The sequence below is a fragment of the Nicotiana sylvestris genome, chromosome 8 (assembly GCF_000393655.2).
Source record: "Nicotiana sylvestris chromosome 8, ASM39365v2, whole genome shotgun sequence".
In the NCBI taxonomy this organism is placed as follows: domain Eukaryota; kingdom Viridiplantae; phylum Streptophyta; class Magnoliopsida; order Solanales; family Solanaceae; genus Nicotiana; species Nicotiana sylvestris.
The window spans coordinates 195,168,994-195,189,529 of NC_091064.1; the positions used below are offsets into that span (position 1 = coordinate 195,168,994).

A 20,536-nucleotide genomic window follows, 5' to 3' on the forward strand; every position below is an offset into this window, starting at 1 on the left:
AGGACTCAATTAAAAATATATTATTTTTAACACGAAATGACTTCTTACACTTAACAAAAGAAAACTATCAATCAAACTAGAATGTAAAGGTAAAGAACTATACTAAAAGTGCATACTATGAACATTTACTATAAATTTTCTGAAACTTTGTATATAAGTATACATATATATAAGTGTAATAATAAATTTGAAATAGCTGATCCTATAGTCGGTTTGGTTCGTTTTTTCAGTTTTTTTCTGATTAAAACCAAAACCAAACCAAACCAAACCAAATTTGATTGGTTTTTAAAATTCAAAACCAAAACCAAACCAAACCAAAAAGTATCGGTTTTTTTGATCAGTTTGGTTTGGTTTTCGATTTGGTTGGAGTTTTCGGGTTTTTATGAACACCCCTATGCTGAAGTATGAACTTGGCAATAAACATACAATTACAACAATGATATTACCAAATATAATCTAATGCTACTCCAGATGGCATCTACCATAATTCAAATATCTCCAGCACAAATGGAGCCATCTTAGTTAAACAATTAGTATTATTTTTACCAGCAAAGAGGCTCATGTACATTCCAAATTATTATGAGATATAACATGTACTTCCAGAAACAACCTCTTTACTCTCTTTAGCCATCTTAGTCTGCGTACACACACGTACTTCCAGAAAACTGATATACAGAAATCTTCAAATATAGCTCCTTCGAGGCTTACCTTAAAGACTTTGCAATGCAACTTTACCTATTACTTGGTCGAAAAACAATTTGAAACATCCATTTACTCCCGATAGGAATAGCAGCAACAAAATGCCCCTCAAATTAACATAAGACAATATTAACACTGATTTCTTTCCCTTCTTTCTATTTCTCTAACATAGAGGAGAAGATTAATATACAGCACATTTGCACTTGGCAACACCAAATTTTTCAGTCTAACATCACCAGAAACTTTGCCATACTTGTTGAAACAGGAAGACAGGACAGAAGAAGAAAACAAGATAGTCTTTTATTTTTCAAATTAGAAAAGCTCTCTTTTTTATTACTCTTACAACAACAACCCAGTGTAATCCCACAAGTGGGCTCTGGGGAGGGTACAACCCAGTGTAATCCCACAAGTAAGTCTGGGGAGGGTAGGATGTGCGCAGCCTTACCCCTGCCTTGGAAGGGCAGAGAGATTGTTTCCGATAGACGTTCAGCTAAAAAAGATCTATTACTCTTAACTGACTTAAAAAAGATTGTCCACTGAAATGCTTATAAGATCACAGCTCCATACAATTGAAACTAGCATTTACCTTCTGCTTCAGCTTCTTCTGGTCATACAAATTGGGATATGCTGTTTAAATCATCTTAATAAGAACATCATTAAACTACGCATTAACCCCAAACAAGTCTAGATGGGCTGTATAAATCATCTATATCCATTCTGCTTTATTCTCATATTAAATAATTATTTTTGTTAAACAAATTAGGGTCTTTTTTAACCTAAAAGGTTCTACACAACAGAAAATTCCAGAATTATAAACCAAACAAACATAGAAACACAACATAAGCATAAAAATGCATCCAAAATCAAGAATCACAACAAGAAATCATCAAACAAACCAACTAGATTAAGGTTTTTCGTTAGACCATATTCAGTAAATTACACAACCCAGAAAAAACCTTTTTTCCCAAATTTTCTCAGCTGAAAAAACTCAAATCAGAAAACCACGCGAAATTGTGGTGCGTTAGACCCAGTCGCCGGTAAAATCTCCCAACGGCAGGGCTCAAGCTCATCAGAAACCGGACAATATCCAGCAAGTGTAACCTTATCAACAGAAGCAGCCACAGACCCGAACTCGAAAACGGTTATATCCGCCGGCGGTGGGTTTGGCCGTGAAACCTCAACGGCTCCATTCATGCCCGGAACCTCCGGCTTGTCGGATGAGATTTGAGTAATCGGGTCGGGTTTCTGGGTGGATTTTGGAGTTTCCTTTTTGTCGCCCTTCCACCATGATAGAATCCCCATGGCTATTCGCTACAAAGAGGGTTTTCAGTTGCTCGCACTTTGTTATGAGGATTATCGGATTTCTTCGATATTTATAATGTGACACCTTTTTTTTTCTTTTCATAGAGAGCTTTTGACAATATCCATTTTTGCACAAAATCACGTATTTTAATTATTATAAAAAGCTATAAGTTAAAATAATAATAATACACATTATAAATAAACTTAAGTGATAAAAAATTAAAAGCAAGACATATTTTTTATAACTATTGAGTTCATAAAAATGTGAAGAAGTGTTTTTTAACGCATGGTTTGACACTTTAATAAATATAGGGAGTAGACCGTACATAATCAAGTTCGAGTATAGAGTGGTTCTGAATTCTTTTATTAAATCCCTCATTTTGTGATAAATAGATGTTGGCAAAAATTGTGAAAAAGGTTTTAAATATCCCTCAATGCTGAAGCTTTCTCCCTTCGTGAAGCCCTTGTGACTTAAAGGGCTTAAATATCGATAAAGTGATGGTTGAATTCGATTATCAAAAGATTAATACAGCTCTTAATTCAGCAACGGTGCCTAATTTATCTGAATTTGGTATTGTTATTGGGATTATTTGTCTTTAAGAAATTAGTTTCTTTACTAGCTAGGATGCTAATTAGGTAGCTTACTCTCTTATTCGAATAGCTTTATTTTATGCAACTAATGTAACTTGAGATTCCTATCCTTCATGTTTAGCTTTTGTTCCATATTTTGATGCTTCACATCTATTTGACTTCACTATTGAATGAATATTTAAAAATAACACGACGCACCCCCTACGCAATTATTGCCCCAGGACTTGACGTGTGGGTTTAAGCCAACGTCGCGTGCTCCAACCCTACCATGTATAAAAGCCTTATAATTAAGTGGAGAAGGATAAAAGGTCTAAGTTTATTTATTATCCATCGGGTTTCGAACCATGATCTCGGTCATTTCTCGGTTATCAATATATAAAACAATATTACCTCCAACTCCAGATAAATACATGCTCTGGAAGCTTTAGAGGATGCTACATTCCTTTAAATAGACCCCTTCCCCTCTTTCAGTATCACCAAACGACTAGATTATCCATTTATTTAACCAACTACATAACATGTAGAATAAGCAAAGTTGGAACCAGAATGACAACTCTCTCTGTGTTCATAGCCTCCTACGACAATCCCCTAGAGCATCCATCAGCTGTAATTACATGTAGCATAATATATACATTGGGTAGACCAAGATTTTGTAAAACTGAAAAGTAGTCTTTTGTTCCGAGTAGTTTCCTTTTGGTGTATCCATGAGGTCCCTATTTGTATAGAAGATCGGATTTCTTTTGTGGAGAACCATATTTTGGTGTAGGTTCTCTACCTTTTTTGGTATACGACTTGTATACAGGGTTTCTCCATCATCAATAAAATCATTTACCTTTATAAAAAAAACACAATAGACAGTTCCCACCCATGAAGTACCATAGCAAATTAAAGTCAGATCATGGATATGCACTTGAACAGACCTTTTCCAAACATAAAGATGTACAGCATCATCACACAGTCAAAGGTCACATAGTAGGAAAGCAACAGGTATACTGGAAATATAGGAAATTAATTGCTGTAACACAGAGAATACAGTTGCTCGATTTTTTTTTTTTTTTTTTTTTGGGGGGGGGGGGGGACGCTTTTTCTGTGTTCATGTTGTAAATTAAACCGAGTAAAGAGAGCAAAATGAGATGTCTTTTCATCGTGCCTACTTTCCAACGAGCAACAAAGAAAAAAGTTAAGGGTGGTAGGTCTAGGTATCAAAAGGAACTACAGATACAACAAGGAGCTAGGATGTTGGTTGCAGGCAAAGTACAAAAGCCAAGGAAGAAGTGAAGACACTGGTGGTGGGTCAAAAGAGGGAGGAAAAAGAACATCGACGAGGGGATTTTGATAGCAGCCAATGAGAGTTTCATTTGATTTTAGTTTATCCTTTTACTGAAAACAGGTATGCTAGGGTTCGACATGATGATCGCCAGCTAACCTAAAAACTAGCCTAAAGCAACATTAATTGCTTACTTCTTGTCACTTAGTTCTTATGGAATCATTTTTCATCAACTTAGATGAGTTCCTCAAAATCACCCTTATTTCCACTGTTGATTCTCTTATCTGCAAGCTTCCAATCCCTTAAAAGACCTATGATTCAAATCTTCAACGCTCATCTTCTTACACACCTCTGCTTTCTTCACCACAATCTCCCCTCTGTCTCCCCTTAAACCCCTTTGCTATCAACCTCCCAATGTGCCAGCTTCCATCATTACTGCTTAAGAAGGATCCTAGGGTTTCAATAGTTCCAAATGCGATGCATTGAGATGGAGGGCTCTACAAGCAAATGACTAACTAAGCTTAGCTGGATTCCATCTTCATAAACCTAGCCATAAGTACATACCAGTTTTGTATAACATTCTCTTCCTTGTTCACAGGTAAGAAAAAGCATGGCCAGCTTCTCATTGGCCATAATTAGGTTGAGGGATGCAGTGCCAACATCTAAAATTAGACTAATACTAGGACTACTGGGCAAACACCTCGATTAATTCATCGGACAGCCTGCAGCAGCCAACCAGCACATTCTGGTCAACTTTCCCTAACTATGGTGGGTGGACGGCTCCACTGAGTGTTGTCGTTGGGATTCAAAGTTTCAAACCTAAGGTCTTCAGGTTGTTACTCATAAAACCTGAATTACTGACATCCTTGGTTACAAAGTTCAACAAGAGGATCTATAGCTAGCCTAATCGAGTAGCTTAAAATTTCCTTACAGACTATCATTCTTATTAACTTTTGATAAAATGCCTATGCATTCTAGTTATCAAGTCAATCTTGGCAATAATTAATTGCCAAGTTGATCAATTCACCAAACTGCTCCAGTCTCTCTATTGCCTCAAATTCCTGTGGCTGGAGCATAATCGGAAAAGTTAAAATCACATTTACTTTTCTGCATCAAGCTGACTATTCTATACCACATAATGGTTGCACAAGCAACTTATTCTAGCAATTAGCAAGAAAATCAACTAAAAGAGTGAAAATGTAACCTCTAACAGTTTGAATCGTCAAAGCATTTTGATTCCAAGCATCACACAGTACCAAGATCAAATATTTGACATCAAACGTCAAGATGTAATCCTCAGTAAATTGCAACTCAAAATTGGGACGAACAACCCCATGCTTAGCAAGTTAGCATATCCACAGTAAACTCAATCGCCACAGAGTGGTAATGTATTTATTCATATAAAAGATTGTCAAGTTACATATTACAAAGAACAATATAACTCAGTAACTTTCTAAGTGAACAACTGGTTGTGTATCAATTGCTTCCTCAACTAATAACAAGGCCAAAAAGTAGTGCTCTTAATTCTTTAACAAATAAGTAAGTAGCCTTATACGAAAATTTGTTACCTCTGCAATAAAGCGGAAAATTGACCTATAATGGTTTTCAAATCAATAACTGCTCTTATGCCCCCTAAGTGTCAGCATTAGCAGACTTAGAACTTCTAAAATCCTTCTTCAACACAGTCATTCTTTTCATACAAGCTGCTTTACTCCTCCCAGGCACAGCAGCTGCAATTTTCTCCCACCTCATCGCCACTTCCTTCGGAAATGTCTTCAATGCATTAAGCAAAGCCAAATCCTCCCCACTAGTCCACCCGCTCTCCACCACCTTCTTCACCTCCACATTCTCAGAATCACCCTCATTTCCACTCTCACTTCTCTTATCCACTGCTTTCCTATCCTTCAAGAACCTCTGATACGAATCCTCATCGCTCATTTTCTTCTCGCCTAATTCTTTAGCTTTCTTGATAACATTTTCCACTCTGTATCTCCCATTTAACCCCTCAGCTATCGCCTCCCACCGCCCCGGTTTCCCCACCGGGTGCTTCCCCATCATCTTCCTCAACAACTCCTCATCTCCTTCGCTCCACTCGCTCGACCCATTAATTTTCTCTGAATTCGCAACCGATCCATTAATTTTAACCGAATTTACTACCGACCCATTAATTTTCTCCGAATTTGCCACCGACCCATTAATGTTCTCCGGCAGTACGGGCTCAAAGTCAACGACTTTCTTGGTGGGTCGGTTGGATCTTCGGTTGGTTTTTTTGGCATCGGGTTCGGTATCAGAAAGATCGTCTTTCGGCGGGTCTTGGATGGGAGGTCCAAGTCCGACCCGGATGTCACCGGCAGTGACGGAAAGTGGGGCAAAAGGGCCGATAAGGAGGGAAAGAGAGAGCCAAATGAGAAGGGATCCGAAGGGTTCAATGGTGAAATAGAGGAAAGAGAGAGCGAAGAAGAGGAGGGAAAGGGAGATGGAGATGATGATTCCGGGTCGATATAGAGACCGGGTTTGGGTTTCCGGATCGGAATTGGATTGCTGTAATGGCTTGGATTGGAGGAGGAATCTGGGTCTGGCGTCTTCGTCTAGGAACTCCATTGTCAAAGGCAAGACCTGTGCCTGAAAGAAGTACGACCTGATGTTTACTTTTCTCTTTCGTATTTCATACTATACCAAATTTGGGTTAAAATAAGCACAACTCTTGACTAAAGACAGTTGAGATAATGAACGTGCAAAAAAATGTTTTTTTTTTGGTTCAAAAAATAAGCATATATATTGCAATTAAGTTAAACGTAGAGAGAACTGATGCATATACTGCATCCTACTAGATAATACACTACTATTAGATAATACAAACCCCTAGTATTACTATTATCAGCTACAACTAACTTGCATCCACAGGTAGAAGCATCTGGCTTCGTTGGAGCAATGTTGAGATCAGTCAAAACATGTTCTGGCGCTGCAGTTGGTAGTAATATTACATACTTATCTTCTTCAAAAACTTGTCTTACAAAATCTGAGATTGTATCAAAAATACACGGGACATAGTTGTTTTCAAAGTTGCTTATTTCCTTAGCTAGTAGATCCGCAATCCTATTTTATTCTCTGTACGTATGTTGCACTACCGGTTTATCTAACCTGTCTAGGAGGTACCTGCAGTCAATTAATATATTATTAAATGACATATTATTAGATTGAATCATTGTGACAACCTCTTTAGCATCCACTTCCACCTCCAGTGGTTTTAAATTATGTTCATGTGCAAGTGTAAGACCAAGTAGCAGTGCATGTAATTCCGCTAACATAGATGTATCTCTTGGGATAGAGGCAGCAAATCCCAGCACCCATTCTGCTTGAATTTTTAATTATTCCACCGATGCCAGCAGTTGTATCTGAGCAAGACCCATATGTATTAAGTTTATAAAACTTATCTTTTGGGAATCCACTTAAGATTAGGCTGTCGTTTTAACACATTTATGACATTTAGCTGTCAAATAAGTGAACTCTACAGCGTGTTGAGTCGTATGCTCAATGGAAGCTCTAGCAGTACTATGGTTGTAAATGTTTTATTACGTGCTAACTAGATGTTCCATAGACTTAGTGGTAAATAAGAGCGTGAAGTAATGTGATAAGGAAGCTTAATACCCTGGAAGTTAATGAGTTCATGCAGCCAGTTATTAGGATGTGTGTTAGTGATGATTCGTTCAATAAACTGGTTGATGCCCAATTCCTGCCAGTATGCTCTAGCACTGCTGCAGTCTAGAAACAAGTGTTTTACTGTTTCATTTTCTTGATGACAATATTGGCAAGTCGCATCTTGAATTAGATTAATATATTTAAGGAAATCCTTAATAGGGAGTCTATTATGATAAAGGAGCCAAATAAACCCTTTGATTTTGGGTTAGATAGGGAGCTTCCATATCCAAGAGTATCTTATATTAGTATTAGTAGTTTGATATAAGTTAGTAGACAAAGCATTGTACATAAATTTAGTAGTGAAATTCCCCATTGGTGTTAGACCCCAGTATATAGTGTCTTCCTTAGGATAAAATTTAGGTACGCATGTATTTAATATTGTTTGTATAATAGCGGAAGGTAAGTCAAATGGAAAATTATTCAAAGTTCATCCCCTGTCATTTAATAGAGAGGAAATCATGATATTGTGATGGCTAGCTGGTATTGATCCTTGAATTTGAGATCGCATTGTTGTATCCGTTCTAATCCAAGGGTCCTCCCAAAATTTGATATGCGTTCCTTCTCTTATTTTTCATTTTAATCCTAGTTGACATTGTTGCCCACCATGAAGAATATTTGACCATATTTTTGATTGACAAAAAGTGTGTGATTTCTTAAAATATTTATTAAGAAGGATGATGGCCCTCATAGAATTAGGATTTTTAAACATTCTCCAAGCTAAACTAGCTAGTAAAGCAGAATTCTTTTGACTAAGTTTTTGAATTCCTAATCCTCTTTCTTCCTTTGGAAGAGTTACTGTATCTCATTTAACAAGGTGTAACTTCTTTCGTGTTGAGGTAGTGCCCCAAAGAAAATTACGCTGATATTATTCCATTTTATTTATAATGGAAGAAGGCAATAAGATGTATTGCATGATATGATTGGGTAATTGATTTAGAGTAGATTTGATTAGAGTAGTTCTTCTTTCCAAGGTGAGAAAATTAGTTTTCCAGCCTGCCAGTTTATTTTTAAAATTATCAAGGAGAAATTGGAAGTCTGTCTTTTTTTATATTCCCAGGATCATAGGAAAACCCAGATATTTCCCAAAAGAGGTACCTTCCCTGATACTAAAGGAGCTTGTAACAAAAGATTTATCAGTTAGGTTGCAACTTTTAGAGAAGAATACTTTAGATTTTCTAAAATTGATTTTTTGTTCTGAATGTCATGAGAAGTTATTCAAAACATCAATTATATCATGACAACTCTTCATAGTAATTTTGGAAAATAGAATAATATCATCTGCAAAGAAAAGATGCGAAATATCTGGACCATTCTTAGATAGACGAATTGGCTTCCACTGTAGATAGTCTACAGAGCAAGATATGCTTCGTGATAACATTTCCATGCACATGATAAACAAGTATGGTGATAGGGGATCTCCCTGTCGTATACCCCTAGTTGGTGTAAAGAATTGAGTTTTAGAGCCATTAATTAAAACGGAAATAGACGTAGTTGTAACACATGACAAAATGAGTGAGATCATAGGAGTAGGTAGATTAAAGTAGAATAAAATTTGTCTAATAAAAGACCATTCTAGCCTATTAAAGGCTTTTTCTAAATCAATTTTTAGGAGCATAGAAAAACATTTTCCCTTCATTTTTGCTAAGTAATTTAAAGATTCTTGCACTATTATAGCATTATCGGAGGCTCTTTTCCCTTGAAATTCATATATGAATTAGGATTATTGATCTGCCCTAATAGAGTTTGAGTCATTGGATGGACAACAGAAGAAATTGTCGGATCCAGACTCATTGGAAGCTGAAGAAGTGTCGGAATGATCACCATTGCATACTTTCCTATCTCTGGATTGGTGGTTTGCCGAAAATTAAGACTGCATGTTACCATCTCCGGTGGACATTGTAGAACTGAATGTCCTTTAGCCACCAAAACTCCGTGCGTGTCTCCCTTATTTCTGCAAGTACTGCTGCTAATTCCTCTCTTGTTTGCCTGTCTAGTTCTTGTGTTAATTGAGGTGGGGACTGTGGAGGACTGTCATGTGGCTTCTGTCTTCTTGCTCTTCTTGTTCTTATCCATATTAGGCAGACAACACTTTGAGAAACTTGGCAGATGCAGTATCAAAAACCAATCTAGCAATAGTTTAAAAGCTCCAACGTCTGGAAATTGCAGTTTTCCAGTTCCACGTTTTCGCTCCTCGCAGTTGCTGATCTTATCGCCAATTTTTCTCTTTGAGTCATTATTTTTTGTGAGTTTTCTTCTTCTTATATTCTGTTTCTCTATTTAATCTTTCATGGAATGCTAAGGCTTTGCTGCACAGAAAGTTTAAAGTGTCTATCACCTTTGTTCTTTAGGTGTTCGAGGAAATTCCTGAATGAATTAGGCCTTTTTCAAGATTTCTATTACTGTTTTAGGTTTAACTACACCTAACAAGAGCTCCCTTTTCTTGTTCCTTTCGTCCATCCCACATCACTAAGCTAAAGAAATTACATTATTTTTGGATGACAAACAACTAAATGAACGTTGATGTGTTAAAGAAGAAGAAAAAAAGAAAAGAATAAATTGGGAACAATTTCTGATGCTAGGTTACGTACTAATATAATATAACCCAATTTCCGAAAATAAAGAAGTACCAACTATATCATGCTCGCCCGAATTAATGACCTAAATATGAATTTGGGATATAGGTTTAATCCGATTATATAGTTAGTAAATTTTTATTAGGGTCTCAAAAGTAATTAGGCTATACATTTTTTTTTCTCCAAATAAAAAATCTTTTACATATTCCTTTTTTTTGTAGGGGCTATAAATCTGAATTATGGTTATGTTTACCCTCAAAATCAGATAACAATTGAATTTGTAAGTGATTTTAAAGATACGTGGATTAAATTGACACAAGGCGATAAAAAAATTACAATTAGAATAAAGTATGATGAAATAAATTCAAACCACATGAATTAGACAGTAACAAACTTGGGAGAAGGGCCCTCCTTGAACAAGATGCACTTCGATCACAGTTGAATAAGACCTTAAATAGAAACAACAGTATATTGCTTCTGAATGATTGTTACAATGTGTTTTACAAATAATCAGACCCCCTTTATATAGTAGGGGAGTCCTACTTTAGGTACAATTCTATAAAAGGTAGAAAATCCCATGATTTGCTAATTAGCCGGTACGTGCCGAGATTTTTGCCGTGATACCCGATCGGTTACGGACACTTCAGCCTTCTGTTATCCGGTCTGACAAGGTTTCCTCGAGCTAATTCGGTGTCAGGGTCGATTATGGGGTCACAGACTCGATGTCCTTGAAGATATACATTCTGACCTCGTATCCTAGTTCAATGGAATCCAAGGTCGATCTTCAACCGTTCACGTTTCAATCCCGATCTATCATTCAATATATGAGCCCGATTACGACCATATATAGATAGTCCCCTCATTTTTCGGAGATTAAACGGCGAGAAACGATATGAGTTCCCGATTCTCTCCTCGATACCCCGCGTTGGAAACGACAAAATGAGCGAAACGTCTTGTCAGTCATGTCTTAATGGCATTAAATGCTCGTCAGTTGCTGGTCGGCCGCTCCTGGTTTTGAACCGTCGTTTGAAAATTATAAATACCCCCTTCTTTATTCATTCAAACTTTACATCCAAACCTTTTCTATTCTTGTTATAAGAAATCTTTGCATTTTCTAGTACTTGTACCTAGATTTCTTGAGAACTTTGTTAGAATTCTCGCTTAGCTGAACCATTAAGCGTACCCTTATAACTTCATCTTCTTCATCTTTATCCAAAAATGGCGAAGACTTCTAAGACAACCCCTCAGAAAGAAATCGCTTCTTCTTCCCTGCCTGCCGGCAAGGAACTAGTAGCAGGACCTTCTATTAACGTGTTTATCCTTGGCGGGTGCTCGGTGATCGCCGACTTCAAAGTTGAGAAACCTTCACCCATTCCGGGCCGGGGTGAAAAGGCATTAAGGTATATCTGCTCGATCACCGAAGATATCCTCCCTACGGTCATAAAGGACTGCTACTAGGCCAGAAAAGACGTGGTGGTTCCTGAGCCCGAAGAAGACATCACTACCCACGTTAAGGGACACTTAGTGTTTACACTTATCCATTTATATTGGACCCATTGGACCCGGTAAACATCCAGTTCTGCAAAAGGTACGAGGTGTGCCTTGGTGTTACATCCCGTACCTTAGCATTAGGATGTGCCGTAGTAAATCCACATGAGTTCGAATGGATTATGTATATTAGGAGGTTATAGAGGGTTTAAGACATTATTATTATTATAATCCCCCAATTTTTTATTTTCTTAGTCTTTTCTATATTTGGTGTGTGATGGAAGAGGTGCTGATTCTTCTAGCATTTTCTTATATACTTTTTTTCGTGATTCTATTGAACTTTTTAAATACTTTCTTCATCCGTTTTGCAACATAGATTTTTTTTAATTATGCAGTAGGTTTATATACTTTTTTTTGTGATTCTATTGAACTTTTTAAATACTTTCTTCATCCCTTTTGCAATATAGATTTTTTTTAATTATGCAGTAGGTTTATAATTTCATATAAGTGCGTAATTTTCGTCATATGGACCTCTAGGATCAGATATGTAATTTACTATAGAAGCAAGGGGTTTTGTGAGTGATCTGTACCTTACTTTTGCCAATTTCACTTTGGTATTTTTGGCCTTTGTCAATTTGGCAAACCATGATTCTATTTGTACATTGAACAGGAGCTCGTGATTAATTGTGTTCTCACCCTTTCTTTATATAATGTGATATCGTTATATATATATATATTTGATATAGTATTTTAAGTGGAATATTTTTGTAAAAAAAATAGTTTGAAAAATATGATTTTATATAGTTATTAATATTACTACTTTCGTATATGTTTTAAATTATACACATAATATGAGAAAAGTTTATGAGATTTTCTTTATTGTAAAGATATGAATTATTTTTTTTTCACAAGAAAATAAGGTTATCTTTTTTTTACCATTTTAAGAATTAAGCATACAAAAATTTGTACTCTTTATATGAGATTAGGAAAATTAGAAGTTGAGAAAACATATGTATTTTTACGTGGATGTTTTAATGAAATAATAGTGTATGTATTTATTTTATATAGTACCACATGACCATGATAGTAGGATATAAAGTTTATTAAAAGTGAGTAGTATTTTAAGTAATTTGAGATAATTCTTAATTAAGCGAGTAATTAGTTAATTAGCGGGATATTACCTAATTAATTATTGGATAAAGTTTAAATTCCCCAACAAGGGATTACGTGGCAGCAAACCACTTTCCAAACAAGTGACTCTTAGTCACTTTGGATTGTGTGGCAACCTAACATGATAATGGCAAGTTACACCATCTGTTATGATTATATGGATGTATAGTTGACTGAAGGTCTTCTCATGTGGGTGCACTAACAGCTTTGTTGTAAAAATGTTCATGTCAGTCTGCTGTGGTGTAATCTATTATCACTTCTGTGCTTAATTCTGATTTCTCGAGGGGGTGAGGATAATGCTTCAATATACTTATAACCAATGCTCTAGGAGCATGTTCGATGATGACATGTCTTCTGATTACATGGAAGGAGCATAAATAGAAGAAGGTAATTTAGCTTGTTAAGGTTATTCTTGGGTTAAGCCCGACACTGTCGAGAGGCCAGGGGCACCATTCTGTTCCATTCTTAGTTTGCATTTTGGATTGTGGCTTACATTGACATACCCAAGATGTTTAAGCTCCCAAAATTGAAGATGTTTAAGCTTATGCTAAAGGCATGGCAGGAGACTAAAAAGAAACAAGTTGTTCAGAATCTATTTTCTATATTATACATTAAAAATACTAGATAGGGAATACTGGTTTTACGCAAAAGCTTTTGACCACCAGAAGTGCTCGTATTTTGAACTTAGCAGGAGCTAAGTTGCTCGAACACGGGTGCGGGTGTTCGACGCTGACGAAGCTTGTGTGTATAGGATTTTCTGCTCGTACTCTATCAAATTCTAGTATAGTTTATGATATCGTCCCACATAGATTGGACAATCTAAGCTACAGACTTGTAATATTTTGACTACTATTTGAGAGAACCAAATTGGTGAAAGGTGTGTGTAACGACCCGACCGGTCGTTTTGCTTTTTAGAAACCTGTTCTCCCAAATAAAACTTTTCGTGCTTGCTCTATCTGATTTATGACCTGTGGGGATGGTTGGTTCAGGTTTTGGAAGAGTTTGGATTGAAATAGGCGCACTTGATTCCTTAAGATTTTCTTAAAAGGCTAATTTTGACTTTGGTCAATATTTTTAGCAAATAGACCCGAATTTATATTTTGACAGTCCCGAAGGGTCTGTAGGAAAATATGGGACCTGAGCGTATGCCCGGAATCAAATTCCGAAGTCTCTAGCCCGAGTAATGAATTTTTATTGGACATTGTTAAACTGAAATTCTAAGGATTTAAAGAAACTAAATAACGATTGATCACATTGGTATCGGACTCGTATGTTGGTTCCGGAGCCTGGTACAGGTTCAATATACCATTTAAGACTTGCCCGCAAACTTTGGTGTCAATCAGAGTAGTTTAAGTGCGTTTCGGCTCGTTAGAGGTGAATTAAGAACTTGAAGTTCATAAGTTTGATTTAATTAGTTTTAGGGGGTGATTCTTAGATTTAGCGTTATTTTGGGCATTCCGAAGGTTCGGGCAGGTCCGTTTCATGATTTTAGACTTGTTGGTATGTTCGGGCGGGGCCCGGGAGCTCCGAGCGTCAATCGGACGAGGTTCGAGTGAAGTTGGAAAAATTGGAGAAGTGTTGAAGCTTCAGTTGCTGTCATAACCGCACTTACGGTTGGCTAGCCGCAGGTGCGAGACTGCAGAAGCGGCTGGCAACTCGTAGATGCGGCCTAGCGGCCCAGGTGAAATTTCACAAAAGCGGGCTCCCTTCCGCAGATGCGGTGGCCACAGGTGCAGCCCAGGACCGCAGATGCAGAAATCGCTGAAGCAGTGAGATTTATTTAATACGGGTTCTAAGTTCTTTTTGCCATTTTTCATTCCTCCATTGGGCGATTTTGGAGCTTTTGAGGGAAGACTTCCACCTAGCATCTTGAAGTAAGTTTATCCCACCTATTCCTAGTTTAATACTTGTGTCTTAGGTAGATTAAACACTAAGATTAAGGTAAAATCATGGGGTTAGAGCAAAACCTAGGGTTTTAATAAAACTTAGATTTTTCCACGAAATTGGTTATGAAGCGAAGTAGAAATCACATACTATTGATCCTTAGATTACAAAGAACAACTTTCTTCGAAAAATTTCAGAATCCGTGCATGTGGGTCCGGGGTCGGATTTTAGGAAACTTGTGTTTAAGGTTGGGAAATTGCTTTAATAGTTAGAATGTGATCTTGTGATCTTGTATTGACTAGTTCTTACCCCATTTAACTAGTTTTGGATCGTTTGGCTCCAAATTGAGAGTTCGAGCTCGTTCTTAGTATTGGAAGTACACTTTGGAGCGAGGTGAGTCTCCTTTCTAACCTTGTAAGAGGTAATTGTCCCCATAGGAGAAATAATTGTATAATTTGCCACTAAATGCGGGGGCTACGTATGCACTAGGTGACGAGAGTCTGTGCATAACTACTATCATGATTAATTGTTCGGGTAGTTTAGGACCCGTATCATGCTATATTTGCAAATGTTATATGTCTTCTTGCTAATGTGATCATTTAGGATATGCTAGAGAATTGGAAATGAACATAAGTGAACATATGTTGTGTTGAGCACTTGTACGAGTTTATATGAATATAAATGTGCTTTTTTGTGTTTTTCTGTTGATAATTGATATTTGTGGATCATGCCGATCGCCTTGGTAGAAATAAATGCAATGCATCTATGGTTCGCGCTATTCAACCCTCTGGCAGTGCACAATTTCTTTTATGTTGGATCGGGCCGTCGACCTCGGCATAATGTGCACATGATATTAATGTGAATTATTATTGATGACTTGCCTGATACATGGTTTGAAATGTAAAAGATTAACTGTGATATTAAAATGACATGACTTAGAAATCCTTATTTCAACTGTTATATAATCGTGACCATCATGCCTAGCATAACATCATATTATATAATTTGATCCTAGTAGGTATCAAATCGACCTCTCGTCTCTACTTCTTCGAGATTAGACGCGATACTTACTGGGTACATATTGTTTATGTACTCATACTACGCTTCTGTACTTAATTGTAAAGGCTCTGAGGCAGGTACATCTGTCTATCAGACCGGTGCACATCCCTGATTACAGTCCGAGGCTTCCACGGTGAGCTACTTCCCTTCCTGTGTCGATTAACAGCTTGATGGAGTCTCTCTTACTTTTGACTGTCTATTCTGTTTCAGACAGTAGGATAGATCGATTATTTTGTATATTCTACTAGTTGCCCACAGCTTGTGACACTAAGTCTTGGCACACACATTAGTAGATAGTTCTTTTGGGTTATATAACTATTATTGAATATTGCTTATTATCACCTGTTTTAATTGCAAATTAAGAAAAGTATTGTAACTGCTTTTGGTAAGTAAAATAATAATTCACTAATATTTCCGCGTTGGCTTGCCTGATAACGGTGTTGGGCAACATCACGACCTAAGGTGAAATTGGGTCGTGACAACATGGTATCAGAGCACTAGGTTCACGTAGGTCTCACAAGTTATGTGAAAACCTAATAGAGTCTTGCGAATCGGTACGAAGCCGTCTGTATTTATCTTCGAGAGGCTATAGGGTGTTAGGAGACTACTCTTTATTCATTTCCTATCGTGTAGTGGACGGTATACTAAATTTCTCTCTTCTATTCTCTCACGATGGTGAGGACACGCACGACAGATGATCCCGACCTAGGAGGGGCTGCTCTCCCCTTGCTAGAGGCTGAGGTATAGGCCGGGGAAGGGCACCGGCCCGAGGTAGGGGACGAGGGCATCCCAGAGCTGTTCCAGTAGCACCACCAGCAGATCCTGCGGGAGATCTTATTATTGAGGAGAAGGGCGAGGTGTCCACAGTTGTGTCTACCCCGACAGACTTTATGACAGCACCGGGATTCAAGGAGGTCATGGGCCGTATGCTACGATTCACGGACACCATGACTCAAGCTGGTTTATTTCTAGCGGATCCAGCTACATCACAGGCAGGAGGGGGAGCACAGACCCCTACTGCTCAGGTTCATGGTCATACAGTTGCAGTGTATCAGACTCCAGGTGTACTACCTGCGGATAGGGCTCAGCCAGTTGCTGCAGTAATACCCGAGCCCAGACCAGATGCGGATGGTGACCCGTAGAAGCTATTGGATAGATGGACTAGACTTCACCCTCCTGTCTTCGGGGGTGAGCGTCATGAGGATGCTCAGGAATTCATTGATAGGTGCAGGGACAGACTGCATAACATGAGGATATTGGAGTCGCATAGGGTTGACTTCACTACTTTTCAGCTAGAGGGCAGGGCCCGCAGGTGGTGGCAGTCTTATGTTCTTGGCAGGCCCGCAGGATCTCCTCCTATCACTTGGAGTCAGTTCACGCAGTTATTTCTGGACAGGTATATTCCACCCTCTAAGAGGGAAGAGCTGCGATATTAGTTTGAGCAGCTTGAGCAGGGTCAGATGTCCGTGACCGATTATGAGGTGAGGTTTTCTGAGTTATCCCACCATGCATTAATGATACTTCCTGCTGACGCAGAGAGGGTGCGGAGGTTTGTTGCAGGGTTGCATTTTGGCATCAGGACCAACATGGCCCGAGAGGTGGAGATGGGGACTCCTTATCAGTTAGTAGTAGAGATTTCTCGGAGGATTAAGGGCTTCCATCTGAGGGGTATGGAGCAGATGCAGTAGGATAAGAGGGCTAGATTCTCCGGAGAGTTCAGAGGTTCCCCGGCTAGGGGCATAGGTCAGTTTGGGAGGGGACAGCTCAGTAGGCCCCCATATTCAGCACCACCACCTGCTCGGGGTGCTCCGATGTGTCCCTATTTCAGTGCCATACCATAGAGTTCTTACTGCCTACCAGCTATTCAGGGTTCCTTCGGTGGGTACTCAGGTCCTCAGGGTTCTTCTGATTCTTATTTCAGTGCTATGCCAGAGAGTTCATACCATCCACCGGCTATTTAGGCTTCTTCCAGTGGGTCTATATGCCATCAAGGCAGCGGGTCGTTGCACCGCGTGGTTATTTCAAGTGCGTAGACCTTGGTCATATGAGGAGATACTGCCCCAAGCTTCAGGGCAAGGCAGTACAGTAGGGTCAGCAGCCTATGATTTCAGCACCGGCTACCCCGCCACCTAAAGGTGGAGGGCAGACTGGTAAGGGCCATCCTAGAGGTGGAGGCCAGGCAGGGAGAGGTCAGCCAGCTACTGCTCAATCAGGTGGAGGCCAGCCAGCTGGCGCTCTAGCCAAATTCTATGCCTTCCGGCTAGGCCAGATGCCTTGGCCTCAGATACCGTCATCACAGGTATTATTTCCATCTACGGTAAAGATGCTTCGATATTATTTGATCCAAGGTCTACCTATTCGTATGTGTCATCTTTGTTTGCTCATTTTCTAGTTATTGCTCCAGAGCCCTTGGGCGCTTCTGTTCATGTGTCCACTCTTATGGGCGATTTTGTGGTTGTGAATCGGATCTACCGGTCCTGTGTGGTCACATTCTATGGTTTCGAGACTAGAGTAAATCTCCTATTGCTTGATATGATCGACTTTGAGATCATCCTGGGCATGGATTAGTTATCTCTATATCACGCCATCCTAGATTGCCATGCCAAGACTATTACTTTAGCGATGCCAAGGTTGCCAGGGTTAGAGTGGAAGGGTTCCATAGTTGATACATGTAGCTGGGTTATCTCTTTCCTGAAGGCTCAACAAATGGTCGAGAAGGGTGTTTGGCTTATTTGGCTTATGTTTAGGACACCACTGCAGAGTTTCCGACGATTGATTCAGTTCCAGTAGTTCGGGAGTTCGCCGATGTGTTTCCTTCTGATCTTCCTGGCATGCCACCGGATCGTGATATTGATTTCTGTATTGACTTGGCTCCAGGCACCCAGCCTATATCTATCCCACCGTACTGCATGGCTCCGAAGGAGTTAAAGGAGCATCTTGAGGAGTTGTTAGCAAAAGGGTTTGTTAGGCCCAGTATTTCACCTTGGGGTGCACCAGTGTTATTTGTGAAGAATAAGGATGGGACTATGCGGACGTACATTGACTACTGCCAGTTGAACAAGGCTACCATCAAAAATAAGTACCCGTTGCCGCGCATGGATGATTTGTTCGACCAGTTGCAGGGTGCTCTCTATGATCAACTTGAGGTCGGAGTACCATCAGTTGAAGCTTCGGGACTCGGATGTTTCGAATATCGCATTTCAGACGATATATGGCCATTATGAGTTTCTGGTGATGTCCTTTGGCTTGACTAATGCCCCAGCAACATTTATAGACTTGATGAACAGAGTGTTCAGGCCTTATATTGATTCTTTTTGTCATCGCCTTCATTGACGACATCTTGATATACTCCCGTAGCTTGGGGGAACACGAGTAGCATTTGAGGGTAGTGTTTCAGACCTTGCGAGAGCAGAAGCTATATGCTAAGTTCTCCAAGTGTGAGTTTTGGCTAGAGGGTATTCTTAGGGCATATTGTGTCAGGAGATGGTATTAAGGTGGATCCCAAGAAGATTGAGGCAGTTCAGGGTTGGCCACATCCTACTTCAGTGACCGAGATCAGGAGCTTCCTGGGGTTAGCAGGCTATTACAGGCGATTCGTGCAGGGCTTTTCATCTATTGCATCACCTCTGACTAGATTGATCCAGAAGGGTGCTCCTTTCCATTGATCCGATGATTGTGAGGGGAGCTTTCAGAAGCTCAAGACAACTATTATTGAATATTGCTTATTATCACCTGTTTTAATTGCAAATTAAGAAAAGTGTTGTAACTGCTTTTGGTAAGTAAATAATAATTCACTAATATTTCTGCATTGGCTAGCTTGAAAACGATGTTAGGCGCCATCACGACCTGATATGAAATTGGGTCGTGACAACATGGTATCAAAGCACTAGGTTCACGTAGGTCTCACAAGTCATGGACAAACCTAATAGAGTCTTGCGGATCGGTACGGAGACGTCTGTATTTATCTTTGAGAGGCTATAGGGTGTTAGGAAACTACTTTTTATTCATTTCCTATCGTGCAGTGGATGGTACACTGAATTTCTCTCTTCTATTCTCTCACGATAGTAAGGACACACACGACAGATGTTCCTGACCCGAGAGGGGCTGCTCCTCCCTTGCTAGAGGCCGAGGGAAGGCGATGACCCGAGGTAGGGGACGGGGGAGTCCCAGAGCTGTTCCAGTAGCACCACCAGCAGATCCTGTGAGAGATCCTATTATTTAGGAGCAAGGCGAGGTGCCCGCAGCTGAGCCTACCCCGACAGACTTTATGACAGCACCGAAATTCCAGGAGGTCATGGGCCGTATGCTACGATTCATGGACACCATGACTTAGGCTGGTTTATTTCCAGCGGATCCAGCTACATCAAAGGCAGGAGGGGGAGCACAGACCCCTAGTGCTTAGGCTCATGGTCATGCATCTACAGTGTATCAGACTTTGGGTGCACTACCCACGGATGAGTCTCAGCCAGTTGCTGCAATGATACCCGAGCCCAGACCAGTTGCGGATGGTGACCCGCAGAAGCTGTTAGATAGATGGACTAAACTTCACCCTCCTATTTTCGGGGGTGAGTGTCATGAGGATGCTCGGGACTTCATTGATAGGTGTAGGGACAGACTACACAATATAAGGATATTGGAGTCGCATGAGGTTGACTTCACTACTTTTCAGCTATAGGGCAGGCCCGCAGGTGGTAGCAGTCTTATGTTCTTGGCAGGCCCGCAGGTTCTCCTCCTATCACTTGGATTCAGCTCACGTAGTTATTTCTAGATAAGTATATTCCACCCTCTGAGAGGGAAGAGCTGT

The 20,536-nt window shown here is 39.5% G+C and overlaps 2 protein-coding genes across 2 annotated transcripts; both read right to left on the reverse strand.

Moving 5' to 3' along the window:
- Nucleotides 1-1,692: 1,692 nt before the first annotated feature.
- Nucleotides 1,693-2,001, reverse strand: LOC104223131 (uncharacterized). Its single transcript, XM_009774500.2, has one exon. The coding sequence runs from the start codon at nt 1,999-2,001 to the stop codon at nt 1,693-1,695; it is 309 nt and encodes a 102-aa protein (XP_009772802.1).
- Nucleotides 2,002-5,220: 3,219 nt separating this feature from the next.
- LOC104223130 (transcription factor MAMYB) lies at nt 5,221-6,654 on the reverse strand. Its single transcript, XM_009774499.2, has one exon. It carries the CDS (start codon nt 6,458-6,460, stop codon nt 5,492-5,494), a length of 969 nt encoding a protein of 322 aa, XP_009772801.1. The 5' UTR covers nt 6,461-6,654; the 3' UTR covers nt 5,221-5,491.
- Nucleotides 6,655-20,536: the final 13,882 nt, after the last annotated feature.